At 38.2% G+C, this 23,810-nt stretch overlaps 1 protein-coding gene across 8 annotated transcripts in view; it reads left to right on the forward strand.

The window, feature by feature from the left end:
- Positions 1-23,810, forward strand: part of SWT1 (SWT1 RNA endoribonuclease homolog) — a 99,632-nt gene extending 75,822 nt beyond the window's left edge. For 4 of the 8 annotated variants that reach the window (XM_064594224.1, XM_045877336.3, XM_064594225.1 and 1 more), the window contains exons 17-19: positions 6,825-6,891; positions 10,203-10,267; positions 23,171-23,810. In XM_064594224.1, coding sequence (XP_064450294.1) covers positions 6,825-6,891; positions 10,203-10,267; positions 23,171-23,297 — 259 coding nt within the window. In that variant the 3' untranslated portion in view covers positions 23,298-23,810. Of the gene's footprint in view, positions 1-6,824; positions 6,893-7,574; positions 7,841-10,202; positions 13,993-23,170 lie in introns of those variants that run through there. The other 4 variants (XR_010412306.1, XR_010412305.1, XR_010412307.1 and 1 more) reach the window with 4 other exon arrangements.

Consider the following 23,810-nt stretch of genomic DNA (forward strand, 5'->3'; position numbering starts at 1 on the left):
AGAAGAGCAGAGCTTTGGGGGGTCAGAATAATAGGAAGTTGAATCCTACTTCCATCCATTTGCTAACTCTGTCACCAAGATAGGTTAACCTTTTTGTATCTGTTTCCTGATCTAGAAAATGGAGTTTGTAATAGTTGCTTTATTAAATTGCAGAGATTAGAGGTAGCATTTGCTCAGTCCCTGGCACTGGCTAGATGTGGAATAAATTATATTATCCCCAGTAATGGTGTAACAGCAGCTTATAATAATAACAACTAAACCTTGAGTCAGTTCTTAGTTTTAGAGAACGTAAATGAGTTTTTCAGTATATGTGCTGCCGAAGCGAGCACCGTAAATGAGTTTTTCAAATACTGCTGTAAACAAACATTTTCACTTTATATAATTAATTTTTTTAATCTAATTTTTTTATTGTGGTAAAATATACCATGAAATTTACCATTGTTACCATTTTTAAGTGTACTTAAAAGTGTATTCATGTGGTATTAAATACATTCATAGTGCACAGCCAAAACACACTATCCATCTCTATAACTTTCATCCATCTGTATAATTGAAACTGTATTCCCATTAACTCCTCATTTCCCCCTCCCTAGCCTCTGACAGCCAACATTTTACTGTCTATAATTTTGACTACTCTAAGTATATACATAAAAGAATTGAAGACAGAGTCTCAAAGACATATTTGCATGCCCATGTTCATAGCAGCACTATTCATAATACATAAAACATGGAAACAACCCAAATGTCCATCAACAAATGAATTGATAGGCATTATGGTATAATACATACAATGGAATATTATTCAGCCTTAAAAAGGAAGGAAATTCTGACATATGCTTCAGCATGGATAAACCGTTGTGCTAAGTGAAAGACATTATGCTAAGTGAAATAAGCCATATAATTACTTTTTAAACATATTAATTTTTTTTCCCACTCTCAAAAACTATTTTAAATACGATATTAATGTAAAACTCTATCTTGCCAGCAGGGAACATAATATATTCAGTTCTGTGGGATGTAAGTTATGATTTATAAATATCCAAGAACATGCTCTCCCTTCTTTTGAATTTCTAGAATTAGATATTAAACTTGAATATTCTAGACATCTTTTCCCGCTCCTAAGTTTGTTGCATTATTTTTTCTAAATAGGAGAAAAGCTTTGTTTGAATTTTTAAAATTCTAATTTAAAAATTAGTCCATTTGAGTGCATTGTTTGATTTTTAATTTTAGATTATTCTATTAATTTTTGTCTTTTTAAAAAATTTGAGTGGAGAGGCACCTGGGAGGCTCAGTTAATTAAGCATCTGCCTTCGGCTCGGGTCATGATCCCAGGGTCCTGGGACCGAGCCCCACATCGAGATCCCTGCTCAGCGGGAAGCCTGCTTCTCCCTCTCCCCCTCCTCCTGCTTGTGTTCCCTCTCTCGCTTTCTCTCTCTCTCTCTCTGTCAAATAAATAAATAAAATCTTTAAAAAAAAAAAAAGTTTGAGTGGATAGGGGCACCTGGGTGGCTCAGTTGGTTAAGCATCCGACTCTTGGTTTCAGCTCAGGTCATGATCTCAGAGTTGTGAGATTGAGCCCCAAGTTTGGGCTCCTTGATGGGCACAGGGCCTGCTTAGGATTCTCTCTCTTCCTTTCTCTCTGCCCCATCCACCCCTTCCTTAAAAAAAAAAACTGAGTGGATAATCTTCTTTTTTTTTTCTTAAAGAGATCTGTTATACGATGAGATGGAAATGAAATTTGTGTGATTCAGATCAACGTGTTGCTTACTTAATGCTAATTGCTCATAGATAAAAAAGAAAACTCAAAGTGCTTATGTGGTTAAGTGTCAGGACTTCTACTGAGTGTTGGTTCTGCTACTAACTTCCTCTGTGGCTTTGAGAAAGCTGTAACAGCTACAAAGATGGAGTGTTTGAACATACACAAAACAGTTCACCAGAAGCATTTGATGGAAGGCAAATTAAAGAGTTTCTTTGCTTACATTTAGAATTTTTTAACTATTTTATTTTTTAAAGATTTTATCCATTTATTTGAGAGAGCAAGAGAGAGAGAGAGAGAGAGAGCCTGAGCGGGGGGAGGGACAGAGGGAGAAGGAGAAGTAGGCTCCCCACTGAGCAGGGAGCCTGACTCAGGACTCGATCCCAGGACCCTGAGATCATGACCTGAGCTGAAGGCAGACGCTCAGCCAACTGAGCCACCCAGGTGCCTCTAAAATTCTTTAAAAGAACCTTATTTCATTTGACTTTGTAAAATCATTTAGAGGCAAGAAGATAGTGGTGGTTATCCTTTTTATTAGTGGAAAAAGCATGGGCTCCAGAGTTAAACCAGTTGAGATTTAGATACCTACCACCACTATGTGTGATCTTGGGCAGGTATTTTATAACTTTGACCCTTGGTTTCTACATCTGAAAACTGGTTTTCATAGCAGCTAATATTTTTTGACATGTGCCAGGCATTGTGCTAAACATCTTAGATACATTTTATATAGTTCATAGAATAACCTTACATGGTAAATCCTACTCTCTCCTCATTTCACAGGTGAGGAGCGGAAAAGCAGGTAATTTGATCAAGGTCACATAACTAAATTGGTGATGTTAAAAGAATGAGAGATGATGTATGTAATATGTGTGTAAAGCAGTGTCAGACTCTGAGTAAGTGTTCAGCAAAACATTGTATGTTATTGTTGATGCTGTTCTAAAAGAAACCAAAGTGCATTTGGATCAGACTTGGTTTGTAAATAATCTATACCTGAGGATTAAATACTATTTCAGATGTCTATTCCCAAATTCTGCTTCCAGAATTCTAAAGTGAAATTTCCAGATTATAAACAACTTGAAGAGAGGCAATCATGTCTTTTAATTTTCTCTTAAGTTCCATAGCTCTTAGTATAATACACATTTGAGAAAATAGTATGCATTAGATAAATACTTATTGATGATTATAAATTTCTCTCGAAAGGACAAATGTGGATGTATTTATAAATTAAAAATGGCCATTTTCTGAAAAGTATTTCATTTCCTTTAAGGGCTAATTCTTTCATTCTATTATTTTAAAAAGTTGCCATTGGAGGGTAATTTTAGGACTTTCATTATAAGAGTCTTTTGTTTTCACATTGGTATAAGAAAAAAAAAATGAGAAAGCTATAGAGAAGGCTGACCTCTCAAGAATTTCTGTGTGGGGAATTACTAAGGCCTGGAAGTCCATAAACCATTTTTCTCCATCTATTTTTTTGTGTATTTTCAACAAACTGTACTTCTAGTTAGTGAAAGTTGGCAGTTTTTTTAGTATCAGGCCAAATTCCATTCTCATCAGCTCAGAGTTCATAGGACATAATGAAGTCTAAATTCAACCCTAAATTGAGTGTATTTTAATAAAGATGGCCTAGTCTATTTGGGGCTCAGTTTACCTCAAAACAATCTTTTTTTTTAAGAATTTATTTATTTGACAGAGAGAGACACAGTGAGAGAGGGAACACAAGGAGGGGGAGCGGGAGAGGGAGAAGCAGGCTTCCCGCGGAGCAGGGAGCCCCATGCGGGATTCAGTCCCAGGACTCTGGGATCATGACCTGAGCTGAAGGCAGATGCTTAACGACTGAGCCACCCAGGCACCCCAAAACAACCTTTAAGAATAAATTATGTAACAAATCCTATAATGTATATCCTAGTTTTATTTTTTTTTTGGATTTTATTTATTTATTTATTAGAGAGAGAGAGAAACAGCATGAGAGGGGAGAGGGTCAGAGGGAGAAGCAGGCTCCCTGCTCAGCAGGGACTCGATCCCAGGACTCCAGGATCATGACCTGAGCCAAAGGCAGTCGCTTAACCAACTGAGCCACCCAGGCACCCTGTATATCCTAGTTTTAAAAAATAGCTTGTATAGTTTTAGTCTGATTATAACAGTACTATATCTGTGAATGATGCTGGCATACCAATATGCCTTTCTTCATTAGAATATAATTTTGTGATATTTTGTCAAATAATCAGATCTTTACATTTGGAGCATATGCCTTCTTCCTTAGAAACTTAAAATTCCTGTGTTTCATCACTGGAATAACTTGTAAACTGGTTTGTTTACAAGTAGCAATTGACAAGTGGGAGGAGATTGTCAAATGGGTAACAATGAACAATATTTTTCTTCCTTCATTATCTTCCTGTGCTTGGTCAGGATTTTTTTTTCTTTCACAAACTCTTTAGAATTATGATGCTTTGGTCTACTATGCATCTTTGTCTTTTTTTTTTAAGATTTTATTTATTTATTTGAGAGAGAGAATGAGATAGAGAGAGCATGAGAGGGGGGAGGGTCAGAGGGAGAAGCAGACTCCCTGCTGAGCAGGGAGCCCTATGCGGAACTCGATCCCAGGACTCCAGGATCATGACCCGAGCCGAAGGCAGTCGCTTAACCAACTGAGCCACCCAGGCGCCCTGCATCTTTGTCTTTTTGTTCACTGATGTATCCAAGGGCCTGGAACAGTGCTTGGCTCATAATAGGTCCCAAATATTTGTTGAATGAGAGAATAAAGGGTCTCTTGTTCTGCTCTTGGGCATCTTTAGTATGCATCTTGCTTTTTTACTTACCAGATCCATTCTGAGGTTTAGCCACTATCCACTAGATTTTGACTCATCCACTGGACTCTGTATTATAGTAGGATATTATTTATGGTGACAACTGTGCTTTGTGATGATAAGAGGGAAAGAACTTACAGACTGACAACACTATAGAGACAAAGTAGATTAGTGGTTGCCTGGAGCTGGGATTGGAGGTGAGAACAGAAAATGACTCAATGGGCAGTAGGGATCTGTTTTGGGTGAAGGAAATGCTCTGAAACTGGATTGTGGTAATCGTTGTACAGCTCTGTAAACTTATTAAATACTGTGTTGTTAAAAGGAGTGAATTTACAGTATGTAAACTGTACCTCAGTAAAATTGTTAAAAAAATAAATAAAACCAGGTTGGGAGTTTAAAATTTTTGGAAAAATTGGAAAACTGGAATGATGTAATTATTTTCTTTATTTCTCACCTTAAGTATGACTTGTTGCTATAGATAAATGACTAATTTACCTCAAACCAATTTTCTCTGTGAAGTATTTCAGGACAGAGAGATGTTCATTTTATTCTCTGGAAAAGTACTTTCTTTTGTGATATTATCTTGGAATTTATAAGGCTTTTAATATAAAACATCTTGTTACATCTAATTTCCTAATCCTCTTTTATGGAAATAATCCAAAACTAGAAGAATGAATAGATGTAAATTATTCCACATTGCTGATAGTTTGTTTACATTTGGTTAAAAATTAGGACACCCAATTTTTTTCCATTGAGTTTCTGAAAGATTAGTTTAATTTGCCTAGATTGCTTTCTTTTCATTTTCTTAAGTGAATTATTTATGGACTCTCTCTAATGTATTATCCTTCCCCTCCCCCACCTTTTTTTTTTTTTTTTTTTTTGGTTGGGAGATTATTTGTATTTTAAAATTACTTGTTGGGTGAAAAAAGTTTTTCCATGAAACTAGTATTTTTTGCGTTCTGTATGTGTCTCCTCCCAAGGAGTACAGCCCCCTTAAAAATTTGACTATGTCCTGAAAAATTATAAAAGCTTTCCCACAAGTCTAATAAACGCCAAATAGTTTAAAGATCTCATTAAGGTTACTGAGATTGACTCTCAATTATTAACTCTCAAGTCTGAAGGTGTCAAGCATTGGCAAGGATGTGAGGACCTAGAGACATTGTAATTAAAAGGCACTTGTATTTTAAGAATGAATTGAGGTGGCTTGATTTCTCATTAGTTAAATCATTGTGCAGTTATTCTGTGCCTTGAAACTATTAGATGATAATAGTAGTTATTGTTACTATCATAATTGATAATGTATTTAGTGCTGACTGTATGTCAGACACTGTTCTAAAGACTTTTCTTAAGGAACTCATTTAATTCTGATAAGAATCATATGAAGTAAGTGCTACTACCATCCTCATTTAACAGATAAAGGGAAATTAGTTACACGGAACTCACCCAGGGTCACACAGCTAGAAAACCCAGGCAGGCAGGCAGGCAGGCATGGCTCATCATCACTATACCAAAATAAAAAGACCATTTTTCTTTTTCTTTTTCAAAAGCAAAAAAAAAAAAAAAAAAAAAGCTTCATACTGAAAAGACCCAGAAATCCTTAGTATAAGAAAATAAGAATTAATACTCTACTGCTAGATGGAGAAATATGTTCTTCCATTTCCTTTATTTTTATTTTTTTCCTTGTTTCCATTTGTATTTTTATGTTTTTGTTATTTATATATTTATATTTTTATGTCATTTATGTTACTTTCCATTGTTACTTTTATCACTCAGTGTTATTCTCAGTGATGGACATGCTCTGTTCACTCATGCTTTTTCATACTATGCTAGGCCAATAGTTCAAACAGTATTATTTGACTTTAGTCAGAAATCTCTTATTAGGATTTCTTTTATGTGTCTGGTAGTTTAATCACTTGTCTACTGGGATTGTTTGATCATTTCTGTGGGAACTCTTCAAGCATTACCTACTGCTTAAAAGGTATGAAGTGTAAATGCCCCTCACATTTCTATCTACCTTTTGAGAAATCTGTATTACTGTAACTCAAAAGGTGAATTTCACGTAAGAATGCTTATGGTTGTTGGTTAAGCAGTGATGTAAGTATCAATATAAATAAGCAAAGATATTTTAATAAATTGATTTCTGTTGAATTAAACTGTATGATAAATAATCTCACAGTATGGGTATGTTTTGAGGGAAAGTTCAAGGTATTATTATTTTTTTAAATCATTCATTCCCATTCCTTTGTTTTTATTTTATTTTTTAGGATTTTGGCCCCTAACAGTAATTATCAAGATGTTGAGACCCTCTATAACTTCCTAATCAAGTATGAGGTATGAGAAATACTTTAAAATGCTTATCATATTTCCACCATAAACAAGTTTTACTATAAATAAACATGATAGAGGTCTAAAACCATCAGAATGCTATTTAACTGGCATTTGTTTTAAATTTTTAAAGGCCACAGAAGTTTGTCAAAGACAGATTAAACCTTTTCTTTCATTCATTAAATAAAAACATGGAGTCCTATTACACACTTTCTCCAACACAGAGTTGTTTCTCACTAGGGGTGCGGTTGGCATTTCGGGATGGGTCATTTCTCCATTGTGTGGAACACTGCAGAATGTTCAGCATCGCTGCTCCTCACATACTAAATCCCAATATCTGAGTCACTGTGACAACCAAAAATATCCTACCGCCCCACTGGAGCTTACAGACCCCGATGGCTCCCATGGAGAAAGAGCCACCTCTGTTGGAGAGGTGGCTGATATTTAACAGTGTAATTCAAAATGCCCTAATATGAGTAATTAAAAATGTATCAAAATTGATGAATATGATGAAAAGAGAGACTTCAGGCTAGAACCTGTGATATATGTCATGAATTTGTGCTTCGGTTTTCCTTTATTAGTAGTAAATTAGCTGCCTACTTTTTAAAAAATTTTTTATTGTTATGTTAATCACTATACATTACATCATTAGTTGCTGCCTACTTTTTTTTTTTTTTTTTTTTTTTAAGATTTTATTTATTTATTTGACAGAGAGAGAGATAGCGAGAGCAGGAACACAAGCAGGGGGAGTGGGAGAGGGAGAAGCAGGCCTCCCGCCGAGCAGGGAGCCCGATGTGGGACTCGATCCCAGGACCCTGGGATCATGACCTGAGCCGAAGGCAGACGCTTAACGACTGAGCCACCCAGGCGCCCTGCTGCCTACTTTTTAAGTCATCTGTGACCTGGAGCCACACCACCCTTATACCTGAACTGTGGTCTGGATAAGTATCTAAATGTATGTGGGGATTGCTTTTAAAACTAAAGTTACATCTAGATATTTTTTTCTTCTAAAAACCTAAAGGCTTAAGGATTTTGTATTCATATTTTTTATTCACATCAGGTTCAAAACCACTTCTTTAGCTGATTTTTCTCAATAGTTGATCGAGAACAGATTATTTCCTTCATCCTTTGATCAAACATCTGCAAGGTTGTTGACATTTGCCGGCCTTAAGTTTGCATACATTATAGGTCCTGGCATACTGGGACAGTAATAGTGAAAATATCAGAGTCTTGTTGACATGAGAGTAGAACACGTAAAGAAAAAGGAATTGGACTGGCTAACAGTCTAACTCTAAATGTATATCTTAAACATTTTTAGAAGATCTTTTAATAATTATAAATTATAGTACCTAAAAATTAATTATAATTATATACCAATTTTATACAGTCATTAAATATAATATTAAATATTATATATAATTAAATAACATAAACATATAATCCTAATTGTAAGCAAAAATTTGGGATTATATAGATTTAAACTATTGTAGTTACAAACTATGGGGGGATGGGATGCCTGGGTGGCTTAGTTGGTTAAGCATCTGCCTTTAGTTCAGGTCATGATCCCAGCGTCCTGGGATCGAGTCCCGCATCGGGTTCCGATTGCTTCTCCCTCTGCCTGCCGCTCCCCCTGCTTGTGCGCTCTCTCTCTCTGACAAATAAATAAAATCTTTAAAAAAATAATAAAAAATAAAAACTATGGGAGCACCTGGGTGGCTCAGTTGGTTGACTGTACGTCCAACTCTTGCTTTTGGCTCGGATCATGATCTCAGGGTCATGAGATCAAGCCCTGCATTGGACTCCACACTCAGTATGGAGTCTGCTTAGGATTCTCTCTCTCCCTCTCCCTCTGCCCTTCCACCCTGCTTGCACAGGCATGTGCGCTCTTCCTCTCTCTCTCTCTAAATAAATAATCTTTAAAAAAATAAACACTGTGTATTTTTAACCTTTAGTGAATGAAACATTTTCTACACAATATGATAATTTCCTCACCAAAAAATTTATACCAACTATTTAAATATGTTTTGAAGTAAATTGAACAGAAGATAGTCTCATTTAGTTTTCCATCACTAATTCAGAATTTCTGAAAACTTAGGCACTGTTTGATTTGTTATCTGATAAAAAGAATTTATTAATATCCAGATTTTTCCCTGCACATAAGTACAATATAGCCTAAATCAATAGGAAGCCTCAAGAAATACAGGATTTCATCACTGTGTCTTCCACATGTGTGCCATGATGAGTCTTTGTATGATCAAGGCTTTTATATTTATAGTAGTGTAAATTATATCTCTGAATTATATTATGAACTTACACATATTAGTTAAAATATTTAGACCTTGACAGTCTGAAAAAGACATTTCTTTAGAAAATGTCTGTAAATCAAACTTTTTTATAAACTTAGTATTTAAATGAAAGTGAAGATTCTTCAGTACTAGTTTTTGCAACGGTCACCCATAGTATTCAAATGTTGTTAAAGTTGAATGCTTAATTTTTTCTTTCAGCTTGAATTATTTCTGATGTTCCAAATATAAACAAGATATGGCTGCTTCTGCTTTTAAAATGGTCTCCCTAGGGCTGCCTGGGTGGCTCAGTGGTTAAGTGTCTGCCTTCGGCTCAGGTTGTGATCCCAGGGTCTTGGGATCGAGCCCCGCGTCCAGCTCCCTGCTCGGCGGGGAGCCTGCTTCTCCCTCTCCCTCTGCCTGCCGCTCTGCCTACTTGTGCTCTCTCTCTGTCTCTCTGTCAAAAAAATAAATAAAAAATCTTAAAAAAAAAAAAAAAAAAGGTCTACCTATATGACCCCAACTCTACTCCAGTCCTTTAAATATAGTTATTTTAACCTTTTGACATTTGCTTTTTTTAGAAAAGAAATATTGAATATGTGCTTTAGAAATCTTCTAAAACTCTAAGCTAATTGAAGCCTGAATCTATTGATAAGAGCCAGTAGGAGTAAAATTTAGTGTTGCATGGAGTACACATTTTTCTCTTTCCACTTGATCTACAAAGTGATTATCTGCTTCGTTGAGATTCCCACTAACCCCAGAACCCTTGATCACTTCTTCTGGTTCTCTGAACGGATGAAGTTGTAACAGTAGGACTAGTATTTTTACACACAGTTCAGTGTTGTGTAAAACATTGAGAGCATTGATTGTGATCTTTTTATGCGTTGTGATCACTGAACTTGTGATTGTTCTTTTTATGCAAACACTAGAAAGTTGACATTCTGTTCCCTCAGAATATGGGTCACTCTACTTGTGCTCTTACTGCTCTTTTGACTTCATATGCATTTTTATTAACTACATCTTGGTTCTTTTCAGGTAAATAGAAATGTCCAGTTCACTGCCCAGGAACTTTATGATTGTGTTTCACAGTCTGAGTATCGGTAAGTCCCATCTGTAGTATAGATAATGCCGTTGTCATAAGCTTTTACCATATACAGTACCACTTGGTGTGCTGGAGAAGGATTTGTTTTATGTCTGCACTACACTATGATTTTTTTTTACCTTTATTAATATGAAATAGTTCATACATACCAAAAGAGTTTTGTGTGTGTGTGCACGCACACCTGTGTATAAACCCAAGTATAAGGTTTAAAGTGCTACTCAATTTTTTTGGCCTCAAGACTCCTTTATATTTTACAAAATTGTTGGGGACCCTAAAGACCTTTTGTTTATGTAGGTTGTATCTATCTATATTTCCTATATTAGAAATTAGAATTGAAAATTTTTAAAATACTCATTTCAAAATAATAACTAATTACATGTTAAGATAAGGAACATGTAATTACGAAAATAATTTTTCCCGAACAAAAAGAGTGAGAGTCTACATTTTTGCAAATCTCTTAATGTCTGGCTTCATGGAAGACAGATGGGTTCTGATAACTGCTCTTGAATTTAGTCTGTTTTGATAATCACATGTCATGTATCACTGGAAAACTGTTGTACGTTCTGGCAAGAATGAGAATGCAAAAGGCAAATCATGTCTTAGTCTTATTATTGAAAGTAGCTTTGACCTCTTTGACCTCACAGACCCTTTGAAAGACTTATTTTCCCCAGATCGTGTTTTGAAGACAAACTAGTACAAAGAATACTCATGCCTATCATTCAGCTGACAAAATAGACCTTTACCCATCCCTGTGCATACCCGTCCTTGCAGCCTCTCCGTAGAGATTTTGTGTTTATAATTCTCATCTTTATGGGTGTATGTACCAATAAAAATATATTGATTAATTTCACCTGCTTTTGTACTCAATGGCATCATATATATTCTTTTCAAAAATAATTTAGTGTATAGCATTCATATGTAACAAGAAAGGAGAAGCAGTATAAATCAGATTCTTTAATATACAGGGTCTGTGTGTGAAGCCCTCCAGTCCTGAGCCCAGGCAAACAAATTCATGAGGAACAAAAACCCACTTAATGTGGTCATTGTTGCCCTCCAGTCTCATAACCCCCTTCCCGCCATTCTTTTTTGACTCAATGTCCAGATACACCCATGTTGCAGCATGGAGCAGTAGTTGGTTTACAGCCAGTCCTACGTACTGTGACATGACCTATTCGTTCCCAAATATCACCTCATGCTATGCCAAATCATGCCAGAAAAAGGGTGTTGGGGAAAATGGGTCTGAGGCACATCCCTCAGAAACTTAATAAGAGATATAGGGGCGCCTGGGTGGCTCAGTCGGTTAAGCATCTGTCTTCGGCTCAGGTCATGATCCCAGGGTCCTGGGATTGAGCCCCACATCGGGCTCCTGGCTCAGGGGGGAGCCTGCTTCTCCCTCTCCCTCTGCCTCTCCCCTTGCTCATGCTCGCTCACTCGCTCTCTCTCTCTGTATCTCTGTGTCTCAAATGAATAAATAAAATCTTAAAAAAAAACCTTAAGAGATACATTAAAAAAAGAAGATAGGAACCTAATCAAAATGACACCAGTTTTACACATGTTAAATGGTTAAGAAATATGTCAACATGATGGTAAATCTGACCCTTTTTGTTGAAAAAGAGTCAAAGTTTGCTGGTGGAAGTGGTCCTTGGAAGGGTTGCAGCTTGTGGGTCAGTGGGATGTGGTGGAAGGAAGGTGATCTGAAACTGAATGTAAAGTTGCAACACCCGATGTGAATGAGGTTCTGGTACATGTTTAAAGTGTGTGCGTGTGTGTGTGGTGCATTGCTAAGTAGCTTACTTCAGCTGGGTAGTTTTCTCTGTTCCTCTGAAACTACATATAAGAAAGTGTGAAATCTGCACCATGCTCAGGTTGTTCTTTAATGGACCGGCGGTGTTGGAACAAGTTCCTGCTGTAGCAGGACTGACCGTGCTTTCACTCTGTGTGAGTTACCACTGCTGTCACTCATCCGCAGCTCAGTTGCGAGTTTTAACTTGCACACAAATCTGCGTTGCTCTAAAATTTTATGAGCAGGTAAAGCGAGTGTTAACTATCAAGGTGCTTCTGTGAAACTCTAGATTGGTAAATTTATTTGATATCAAGACACAAGGATTGATAATTAGGCACAAATGTTACTAAGTACAGCTATGAAAGCTCACTTACTTATTAGATTAAGTTTTCCAAGAAAATCTAAAACCATTGGGCATGCATAGTATGTAGTAGCTGGGGGTTTACCTTAATCTTCAGACTGTCAATCAGTTACACTCTTCTTATAGATCTTTACAGATAGGCCACATTTAAAGGTTTGTGTAGATGAGATTTGTGTCAAAAATATAACATCTGTTGGGGCGCCTGGGTGGCTCAGTCAGTTAAGCATCCAGCTTTTGATTTCTGCTCAAGTCATGATCTCAGGGTCATGAGATCAAGTCCCACATTGGGCTCTGTGCTGGGCGTGGAGCCTGCTTAAGATTCTCTCTCTCCCTCTGCTCCCCGCCCCCCCACTGCACCCCCTCCCCCACTCACTCTCTCTCACCCTCCCATAAATAAATAAATATAAATATAAATATAAATAAAATAATATCTGTCAAACTAAACAATACATTAAAAAAAATCATTCACCACGATCACGTGGGATTTATTCCTGGCTTGTGAGAGTGGTTCAATATTTGCAGATCAACTCACTACATCACATCAATAAGAGAAAGGAGAAGAACCATATGATTATTTCAACAGACACAGAAAAAGCAATTGACAAACTACAACATCCATTCATGATAAAAACCCTCAACAAAGTAGGTTTAGAGGGAACATAACTCAACATAAAGGCTATGAAAAACCGACAGCTAACATCATCCTCAATGGGGGAGAAACTGAGCTTTACCCCTAAGGTCGGGAACAAGACACTTTTTTTTTTTCTTAAAGATTTTATTTATTTGGGGGACGGAGAGGGAGAGAAAGAGCGCGTGCGTTGGAAGATGAGCAGGCAGAGGGGGAGGGAGAAGCAGGCTCCCAGGGAACCAGATACAGAGCTCGATCCCAGCACCCCAAGATCATTGCCTGAGCTGAAGGCAGCCGCTTAACCAACTAAGCCACCCAGGCACCCCAGGAACAAGACACTTTTATTAAACATAGTATTGGAAGTCCTAGCCACAGCAGTCAGACAACAAAAAGAAATAAAAGGCATCCAAATCGGCAAGGAAGAAGTCAAACTTTGACTATTTGCAGATGACATGATACTATATATATAGAAAACCCTAAGGAATCCACCAAAAAACTGCTAGAACTGACAAATCAGTAAAGTCACAGGATACAAAATCAATATACAGAAATCTGTTGCATTTCTGTACACTAATAAGCAGCAGCAAGAGAAATTTAGAAAACAGTCCCATTTACAGTTGCACCAAAAACCGTAAGGTACCTAGGAATAAACCTAACCAAAGAGGTGAAAGACCTGTACTCTGAAAACTATAAAACACTGATGAAAGAAATTGAAGATGACACAAAGAAATGGAAAGACATTCTATGCTCATGGACTGGAAGAACAAATACTGTTCAAATGTCTATATTACCCAAAGCAGTCTACACATTTAATACAATGCCTATCAAAATACCAACAGCATTTTTCACAGAGCTAGAACAAACAAAATTTGTACGGAACCACAAAAGACTCTGAATAACAAAGCAATCTTGAAAAAAAAAAAAGCAAAGCTGGAGAAATCACAGTTTTGGACTTCAAGTTATATCACAAAGCTGTAGTGATCAAGACGGTATGGTCCTGGCACAGAAACAGACACAGAGATCACTGGAACAGAATAGAGAGCCCAGAAATGAAGTGTATAAGTATATGGTCAATTACTCTTCAACAAAGCAGGAAAGAATGTCCAATGGGAAAAAGTCTCATCAACAAATGGTGTTGGAAAAACTGGACCACATTCTTACACCATACATAAAAATAAATTCAAAATGGATTAAAGACCTAAATGTGAGACAGGAAACCATAAAAATCCTAGAAGAGAGCATAGGCAGTAATTTCTCTGACATTGGCCTTAGCAGTGTTTTCTAGATATGTCTCCTGAGACAAGGGAAACAAAAGCAAAAGTAAATTATTGGGCCTACATCAAAATAAAAAGATTCTGACAGCAAAAGAAACAACAAACCTGAAAGCCTACTGAATAGGGTAAGATACTTGCAAATGACATATCCAATGATATATAAATGTTAATGATAAATGCTAATGATATATAAGTGTTAATATCCAAAATATATAAAGAACTTATAAAACTTAATACCCAAAAAACAAATAATCCAGTTAAAAGATGGGCAGAAGACATGAACAGACATTTCTTTTTTTTTTTTTTTAAGATTTTATTTATTTATTCATGAGAGAGAGAGAGAGAGGCAGAGGGAGAAGCAGGCTCCCAAGGAGCAGGGAGCCCGATGCGGGACTCGATCCCAGGACTCTGGGATCATGACCTGAGCCGAAGGCAGACGCTTAACCATCTGAGCCACCCAGGCACCCCATGAACAGACATTTCTCCAAAGAAGACATACAGATGGCCAATAGACACATGAAAAGATGCTCAACATCACTCAGGGAAATGCAAATCAAAATGATGAGATACCACCTCACAGCTGTCAGAATGGTTAAAATCAAAAACACAAGAAACAAATCAGGTTTTGATGAGGATATGGAGAAAAAGCAACACTCATGTACTGTTGGTGGGAATGGAAACTGGGTGCGGCCACGGTGGAAAACAGTATGGAGGTTTCTCATAGAACTACCCTATGATCCGGTAATCGCACTACTGGGTATTTACCCAAAGAATACAAGGTCACTAATTCAAAGGAGGGTTACCTGCACCACCCCTATGTTTATTGCAACATTATTTACAATAGCCAAGATATGGAAACAGCCTCAGTGTCCATCAATAGATGAATGGATAAAGAAGATATGATATATACATATATATTACTCAGCCATCAAAAAGATGAAATCTTGTCATTTGCAATGCCATGGATGGAGCTAGAGAGTATAATGCTAAGTGAAAAAAGAGAAAGACAAATACCGTATGATTTCACTCATGTGGGTTTAAGAAACAAATGAGCAAAGGGAAAAAGAGACAAATCAAGAAACAGACTCTTAACTATAGAGAACAAACTGATGGTCACCAGGGGGAGGTAGGTGGGGGAATGGGTTAAATATGTGATGGGGATGAAGGAGTGCACTTGTGATGAGCACTGGGTGATGTATGGAAGTGTTGAATCACTAAATGGTTCATCTGAAAATATTACACTGTCTGTTAACTAACTGGAATTAAAACTTAACATATATAATGTCTGTAAACCATGGCCAGTATTTTTGAGTTGGGCACTTAACCAACTGAGCCACCCAGACACCCCAACCTTGGCCATATTTGTGAAGGTATAGAAAGCTCACTGTGGATAACTTGGAGGGCAGAGTCCCTTGCAGGACAGTTCCAATCCGATGTCTAAGATTATTTTGACTTCACTTTACTGTTGGAATAGTTGGGAGTTTTTTTTGTGGGGGTGGTACTGGGATCAAAGTTGAATATTCAGAGTTAAAGTAATTGTACCTGGTTTTTTCTTCTTTGTTTTCTTGTCATTTATTTTGCCAGGGATTTGAACTATGATGTCAATTAATAAGCTCCCTCTTAAACCCAAAAGGACAATTTTGAAGAGAAATGAAATACATCTAATATCTTGAATGCACAGAAAAATGGCGATCGCTACTTAGCAGGCTTTTGGTGAAGAGCCTTTAGATTTGTTACTCTGTTGTTTGTTTTGAAATTATGTGCTGTCTCCATAGTGACCAGTAGCTCTCACACTCGCCTCAGTTGTGCTCCAGGGCTCGTGGTTTTCAAATAAACTGCCAAAAGAGAGAGCTTCTTTTGGTTTCTGTGGCTCATACTAAACATAGGGCCAGATGCACCAGATGGAAGGTGGCAATTTTCCTGGGACATGGAGGTGGAAACAGACAAATGACTTAACTTGCAGACAGCTGACCGCTTTGGGGGAATGCTGAGGAAGATGATTACTTACATCGTCTGAATTTACTAATCTGTTTTTTTTTTTTTTTATTTATAAAGTGTTCATTGTGAAGGAGGAGACTGTTTTGATGTGCCCAACACCGCATTTATTGCAACAGAGAAGTAATTAAATAGCTCAAGAACAGAAAACTATCTCATAGGTTCAGATAAAGCAAGGAAATAAGGTTTCGGATTGCAAGTAGCTTTGATCAGATGTTGAATTCCATGACCCAGCAGATAGAACCTTGGTGTTTATATCTATAAATAAGTTTGTGTTTTGTCTTCTGTAGTTTGTAGAATCTTCCACAGAGCTTTTCTGCTTGTGCTGCTGCTTACCCTGAGCAGGTGAGGAGCTGGACTAGAAAATCCAGGATGGTAAATGAACAAGCCTATCAAGTAGATGACCAAACAAGGATCCTGGGTGATAGACAGCTTTTATATATATGAGAAATAAGTTAGCTGCAGCATGTAATTCGCTTTGTTTGCCTTGAGAGCTCTCAGGCCGTGTGCTCTAGCATGTTGGCGAGGCAAGCCTCAAAGGTCATTTTTTCCTGTATGAGATGCCAGTTAGTTTGTGACATCAGTGTCTAAAGTAACTGCATGGGCAAACAGTATGCCGCCTAACCCAGCCTGTGAGTCAGAAGCTGCTTGCTTTTCCTTGTGGCAGGTGCTTTTGGGAATGACTGCTTTCTGATGCCAGGAATCAACTCTATGGTAGTATCTTCTAGATTACATTAGAGTAGTAGTGCACTTACATGCGGTTCCTGCACCTGAGTATCAGCATCACCTGGGAACTTGCGAGAAACGCAGATTCGACGGCTCCACCCTGGACCTTCTGCATCAGAAACTCTGCAGAGGAGGGGAGCCCAGCCGTCTATGTTGTCCGTCCCTCCAGGAAACGTTCAAGTTTGAGAATCCCTGCATTAAATTAATGACCTGGTCTGTCCAAGAAGCCTTAGACAGAAAAAAGCCTTGGCCAAGAGCTTTTAGGTTTGTTACTGCATTTAGTGCATTCACTCTCTTGTGCAGTGGTCACCTGTCTCCCGTCCTGAGACACTCCTGTCGCCCCAGAGGGAAGTTTCTTGCCCAGCAGGCAGTCATCCCGTGTTCCTCCCTTCCCCCAGACCCTGGCAACCTCTCATGGATTTGTCTATTTTGAATGTCTCTTACAAATAGAATCATACGACACATGACCTTTTGTATCTGGTGTCTTTGACTTAGCCTGATATTTTTTGAGGTTCATCTACATTGTAGCCTGTGTATTTCGCTGCTTTTTCTGGCTGAGCGAAACTCCGCTGTACGCGCAGGCCACGTTTTGTTTATCCGCTCCTCTGTTGATGGACATCAGGATTGTTTCCACTTTGGGGCTCTTATGAATAGTGTTGCTATTTGTCTACAAGTATTTGTTTGAATTCTTCCAATTCCTTCACATTTGGGGGGTAGATCCCTGAGATTGGAATTCTGTGTTTAACTTTTTGAGGAGCTACCGCCTTTTTTCCACAGCAGTATTTTACCTCCCCATTACCTCCCCACCAGCAGTAGATGAGGGTTCCAGTTTTTCTGGATCCTTGACAAAATTTATTTTCCTTTTTTTTTTTTTTTTTTGGTTGCCGGCTGTCCAGATGAGTGTGAAGTGTGACCTCGTTGTGATTTTGATTTGTAGTCGCTAAGTACTGATGATGTGGAGCGCCTTTCCGTGTGCTTATTGGCTCTTTGTCTGTCTTTGGAGAAATGTCTCTGTAAGTCCTTTGCTCATTTTTCAGTGGGTTGTTTTCTTGCTGTTGTTGAGTTATAAGAAGTCTTTATGAGGGGGGCACCTGGGTGGCTCAGTCAGTTAGGCGTCTGCCTTCGGCTCGGGTCATGATCCCAGGATCCTGGGATCGAGCCCCGCATCGGGCTCCCTGCTCCGCGGGAAGCCTGCTTCTCCCTCTCCTCCTCCCCCTGCTTGTGTTCCCTCTCTCGCTGTGTCTCTCTCTGTCAAATAAATGAAATATTAAAAAAAAAAAAAAAAAAAAAAGTCTTTATGAGGAATCTGGCTCCACGCCAAAATCCTATGTGTGATCTTCCAGGCCTGACCCTAGGCAGTTACAAGGCTTCGTCTGGCAGGCTCCCCTGGGGAAAGCTGCCTTCCCCATAGCAGATTTGGCACACAGCCAGTATGTTGCTCTCTTCTGGAGGGGGTTGCAGGCAATGCTTAGGCCCCCTGCCCCTGAGCTTACGTGCAAATCTGCATTCCTAGCTCAGGCTTCCATTTGGTGGCCTCCTTATGGGGGGCTCTGGCTGAGGCACCTCTCAGGCACTTCCGCTGAGAATGTTTTGGAGACCTTGGCTGAGGTATTTTTCTCCACTCTGACCCAATGCTTTTCTACTCCTAGCTCTTTTCCTTTGCTATGTTCTGAATGTTTGTGTCCCTCCCAAATTCATATGTTGAAATCCTGTTGCTCAATGCCATGGTCTTAGAAGGTGGGGCCTTTGGGAGGTGATTAGGTCATGAGGGTAGAGCCCTCATGAATGGAGTTAATGCTTATAAAAGAGGGTGCTCACCAGAATGTGACCATGATGGAGCCTTGATCTTGGGCTTCCAGTCTCCAGAACTGTGAGAAATAAATTTCTGTTGTTTATAAGCCACCCCGTCTTGGTATTTTGTTCTAGCAGCGTGAATGAACTACGACCCCCACCTCTTAGTTCCCTGGGTCCATGAAGAGATAGGAGCCTTAGTTTAGGGATCCTCAGCAATGAGATGATGTCCCCCACACTGCATATCATCTCACCCTAACTCCGTGCCATTCTATAAGGAAAAATGGAGCAAGAGGGAACTGACACCTTTAATTTTGTCTCTCTCTTTTTAAGATTTTATTTATTTATTTGACACAGAGACAGAGAGCACAAGCAGGGGGAGTGGCAGGCAGAGGGAGAGGGAGAAGCAGGCTCCCCAATGAGCAGGGAACCCAATGCGGGGGCTCGATCCCAGGACCCCGGAATCATGACCTGAGCCGAAGGCAGTCGCTTAATTGGCTGAGCCACCCAGGTGCCCCTAGTTTTGTCTCTTGTTTGCAGTGTCACAGTAAATGAAAAAGGTTGATTTTACTTTCAGTTTGGCTTACTGTCCTTACTAACCACCGTGGTACCTGGCAGCTTGACATGTTATATGTTCTGGGTATTAGACCCTATCAGATTTATAATTTGCAAATATTTTCTTTCTGTACATTCTCTTTTTCACTTCTTTGATAGCATCCTTTGACATACACGAGTTTTTAAATTTGATGAAGTCCAATTTATGTGTTCTTTCTTGTACTGCTTGGGTTTTTGGCATAATATCTAAGATTCCACTGCCAAAGCTAAGCTCATGAGTGTTTTTTTCTTAGAATTTTATAGTTTTAGCTCTTACAGTTAGGTCATTGATGCATTTTTGAGTTAATTTTTGTATATGATGTGAGGTAGGGGTCTGACTTCATTCATTTGCTTGTGGATATCAAGTTGTCCTAGCACCAAATGTTGAAGAGACTGTTTTTTTTCCCATTGAATGATCTTGGCACCATTGTTGAAAATCAGTTGATCATTTATGTGAGATTTATTTCTGGGCTTTAAGTTTGTTCCATTGGTCTGTATGTCTGTCTGTATGCCAGTACCACTGTTTTGATTAAAGTTGCTTTGTATTTTGAGTTTTCAAAATTGGGAAGTTTGAGTCCTCTAAACATTGTTTTTCTTTTTCAAGATTTGACTATTTGGGGTTCCTTGCAATTCTATGTGACTATTAGGATCAGTTTTATAAAAAAAGATTGGGACTTTGATAAGGATTTCATTGACTGTGGGGAGTATTATTGTCTTCCAATACATAAGCATGGTATGCCACTAATTTAGGTCTTCAATTTCTTTTGGCAGTGTTTTATGGTTTTTAGTGCACAAGTCTTGTGCCTCTTTACTTAAACTTATTTCTAAGTATTTTAATTTTTTTCATGCTATTGTAAATGGAATTGTTTTCTTCATTTCCTTTTCTAAGTGTTCATTTCTAGTGTATAGAAATGCAGTTGGGGTGCCTGGGTGGCTCAGTCAGTTAAGCATCTGACTCTTGGTTTTGGTTCAGGTGATGATCTCAGGGTCCTGAGATTGAGCCCTGTGTGGGGCTCTGCACTCAGCACAGTCTACTTGAGATTCTCTCTCCCTCTCCCTCTCCCCCACTTGCTCTTGCTCTCTCAATAAAATAAATCTTAAAAAAAATGCAGTTGATTTTTTGTGTGTTGATCTTTTATTTTCCAACTTTATTGAATTAGTTTATTCTAAGAGGTACTTTGTGGATTCTTTAGGATCTATAGAGATAATTTTACTCCTTTGTTTATAATTTGTATGCTTATTATCTGTTTTTTTGTGCCTAATTGCTCTGGTTAAAATTTCCAGTACAGTGTTGAATAGAAGTGGTGATATGTGGGCATCCTTGTCTTGTTCCCGATTTTAGGGGGAAAGCTTTTAGTCTTTACCATTGAATATGATGTTAGCTATTATATACTATTTTTATATTAGCGTTACATTGTGTATTCCATTTTTCTTTCATTTGAGATACACACTGCAAATAAATAGAAAAGTTCAGAGAGTTGTAAAACAAATACCCATTGTAGACTCTCTTCTTGTACCTAGAAAGAGTTTTGGAAAAACTGCATCAAATATTGTCATTAGATCACTTAAGGTCACTATTGCCATGCCATTTTGACAAAATTAGCCATGAAAAAGAATCATATAACCACTAAAATTATTTTTAAATTGATTTGATCAAATTTCCAGTTTATTTTGACCTATCTGAAATTTGGTCAAAGCAAGTTTGATACCCATGATAGGACAATTTAGAAAAACTGGCAGTTTTGTAGAATTACAGAACTAGAAGCAACCTCCAGTCTTGAGCTCTGTTCCAGAACAGATTAGGAGTTGGGATTGTTTAGTTTACAAAAGAGAAATAGGATCACTGTAAGAGAGAAAATATTTGTAGTATTAGAGAATGACTTTTTTTTTTTTTTTAATTTAGGCTGTCAGAAAATGGTTTTTTTTTAGGTCCAAGGAAGAACTTTCTAGAAGTTAAGAGATACGAAATGGGCTACCTCTCACAGTTGTGTGTGCTCTCACAACTTGGTGAAAGCCAACATGATATGACTCACCAGAAATGCTGCAGAGGCATTAAGGTGCCCCCACATCTAATATTCTGCCATTCTACATATAAGCCCTGGGGATAAGGAACTTAAGAATTCCTGTCATAATACAGTAGAGACCAAACATACACGATGAAAAACACGTGATACTTTCCTCAGTCAGCAATGACAACTTGCTGCAGGAGAGAGAATCTGGAGGGGATAATCCCTTGTGAGAATGCTGACTCACACAGATGAAGAAACCAGACGCCAGTTGGATGAAAAGAGACAGAGATCACCTCTTAACTCTGAGGGGAGGGGAAGAAAGAAAGAAGACAAGACACAGAGATAGATTCAAGTCTAGTTACTAAAGGAGTTTTTTTTTTTTTCCCCCCACATTGGAATAAATCACCAAGAACAGGAATGGGCCCTTTTTGTTTCATTTTTAAGTTTTTGAGAAAACTTACGTTAGATAAGTTATGAGAAAACTAATGACAATATTTGTTGCAGTTTTTCTAAAATTCGTTCTAAGTACAAGAAGAAAATCTACAATGGTTATTTGTTTTACAACATCTCTCCTATTTGGGGATCTCTTAGGGTCTTCCAAAAATCGTTTTCTGAGTAGTTAGGAAGAATTGACAGCAACATAACACTAATTTTAAGCACTGTAAATATAGGAAGCAGGACTAGAGCAACACAAAACCAAAAGTCAGGTTTTAATCAGTGTCAAAGAAACCACACATCTTGAGGAACTGAGGCTGCTCAAAATATGGTATATTTCCTTTTGCTATCACTACTTACTACCTCTCATCCTAATCCCTGAGTTCTGAAGGGGGCGTAGTGGAGAGAAGTGGCTAGTGGTCCTCCCCAACACCGTGGAGATGGCCCAGAGCATCTTAGAAGCCAAGGAAGTAATACAGTGTAATTTACATTTAAAAACCTGCCATTTTTCCCATACCTAATGTGCCAGATGCTTCAACTGGCTATTCTTCGCGAGCTTATATAGACCATTTCCCAGTAGATTTAAATAGGTTTCCATGAGGTTTGGACTCCAGACACCAGATATAATGGGTTGGTGCTCTGATGACTTACAGATCCCACAGTTTGTAGGCCCAAGTCAGCTTTTGAGAGACAGGCTAGGCTTAGTCTTAGGTAAAACTCTGAGTAGGCATGGCTTATAATAGGCATCACTCCCTGCTTCCCTGCCTCTGGCTCAGAGTAATTAGCTAGTATTCATTTGTTAATTTAGCAGTTCTTTTGAAGAACTGAAGCTCTATCAACTTGCTATCTCCTCTCCATTATCTGCTCCTGTCAGGAGGTGCATTCTCTTGGTATCCTCCAGGGTACCTGTTCTTTAGTTAAGACAAAAACCTGTGATCTAGGCTACAGCATTGCTTATGCTTTGGATTAGAACACTGTGACATCAGCCCGTCTCCTGCTGGGAGAAGTCCTTCAGAGACCATACAAAGGACTTTTTAAGCATCCAACTTGGCTTGTTTGCAGCAGATCTGCCATGGGAACTCCTGAATTCTAGGAATTGCACCAAGACCTTCTCCATGTTGACTGTCTGAGAATCTGTGCTACTAAGTGCTTGTCTCCCCATGTTGTTTTGTCTGTGCTAAGAAACTACAACTCTCAACTATCAAAGAATGTTTTTCAAATCCCAGTGTTATCCTGTTGTGTTAAGATTTTTTCATTTATCTGACTAGCTGTCTTGCAGTGATTTAACATTTCTTTATCCCCTAGGGAAAAGTTAACCATTGGATGCCACCAACTGGTTGAGATGGAATATTCCATGCAGCAGTGCAATGCATCTGTCTATATGGAGGCCCAAAACAGGGAATCTCTCTCAACCCTAAGCATGGGTCCGTGACCAGAGACACTTCCAAACCTCAAAAAAGAATTAGGACATGGCCATGCTCACCCTGCTGCACAAATGAAATCTTACCCTGGTATGTTTTATGATCAAACTATCTTCCCTATCGACCTGATGAACTAACACACATCCCTTACACTTCCCCTAAGGTAATGTAAGTAGAATTTGACTTCAGCTCCTACTTGCTATATAGTTTCTTCTCTTCTTCCCTGGGTTTGTCACTTTTCAGTGCATTTCTAATGGGAAGAGCAGGGGAGACCTCTATACTGATTTTTCCCTTACATGTGAAGCAGCATGGATTTATGGGATCAGGTGGCAGGGATTCATATTTGCCCCTAGCTAAACCAAGTGTTTAATTGATTTCTTATTTAGTTATAGAGTAAGTTGGAAATCCTTGTTTACTAGAGTATATTATGCTTTTGTTAATACATTATATTAAATCTAATTTCCTATTCTATGATAAATGTTAATTTATTTTTTACAAAACAATAAATTTTATTTTTAGTAAGA

This window comes from Mirounga angustirostris, unplaced genomic scaffold, assembly GCF_029215605.1.
Source record: "Mirounga angustirostris isolate CCGP_5_RB_7025 unplaced genomic scaffold, mMirAng1.0.hap1 SCAF_6, whole genome shotgun sequence".
Classification (NCBI taxonomy): domain Eukaryota; kingdom Metazoa; phylum Chordata; class Mammalia; order Carnivora; family Phocidae; genus Mirounga; species Mirounga angustirostris.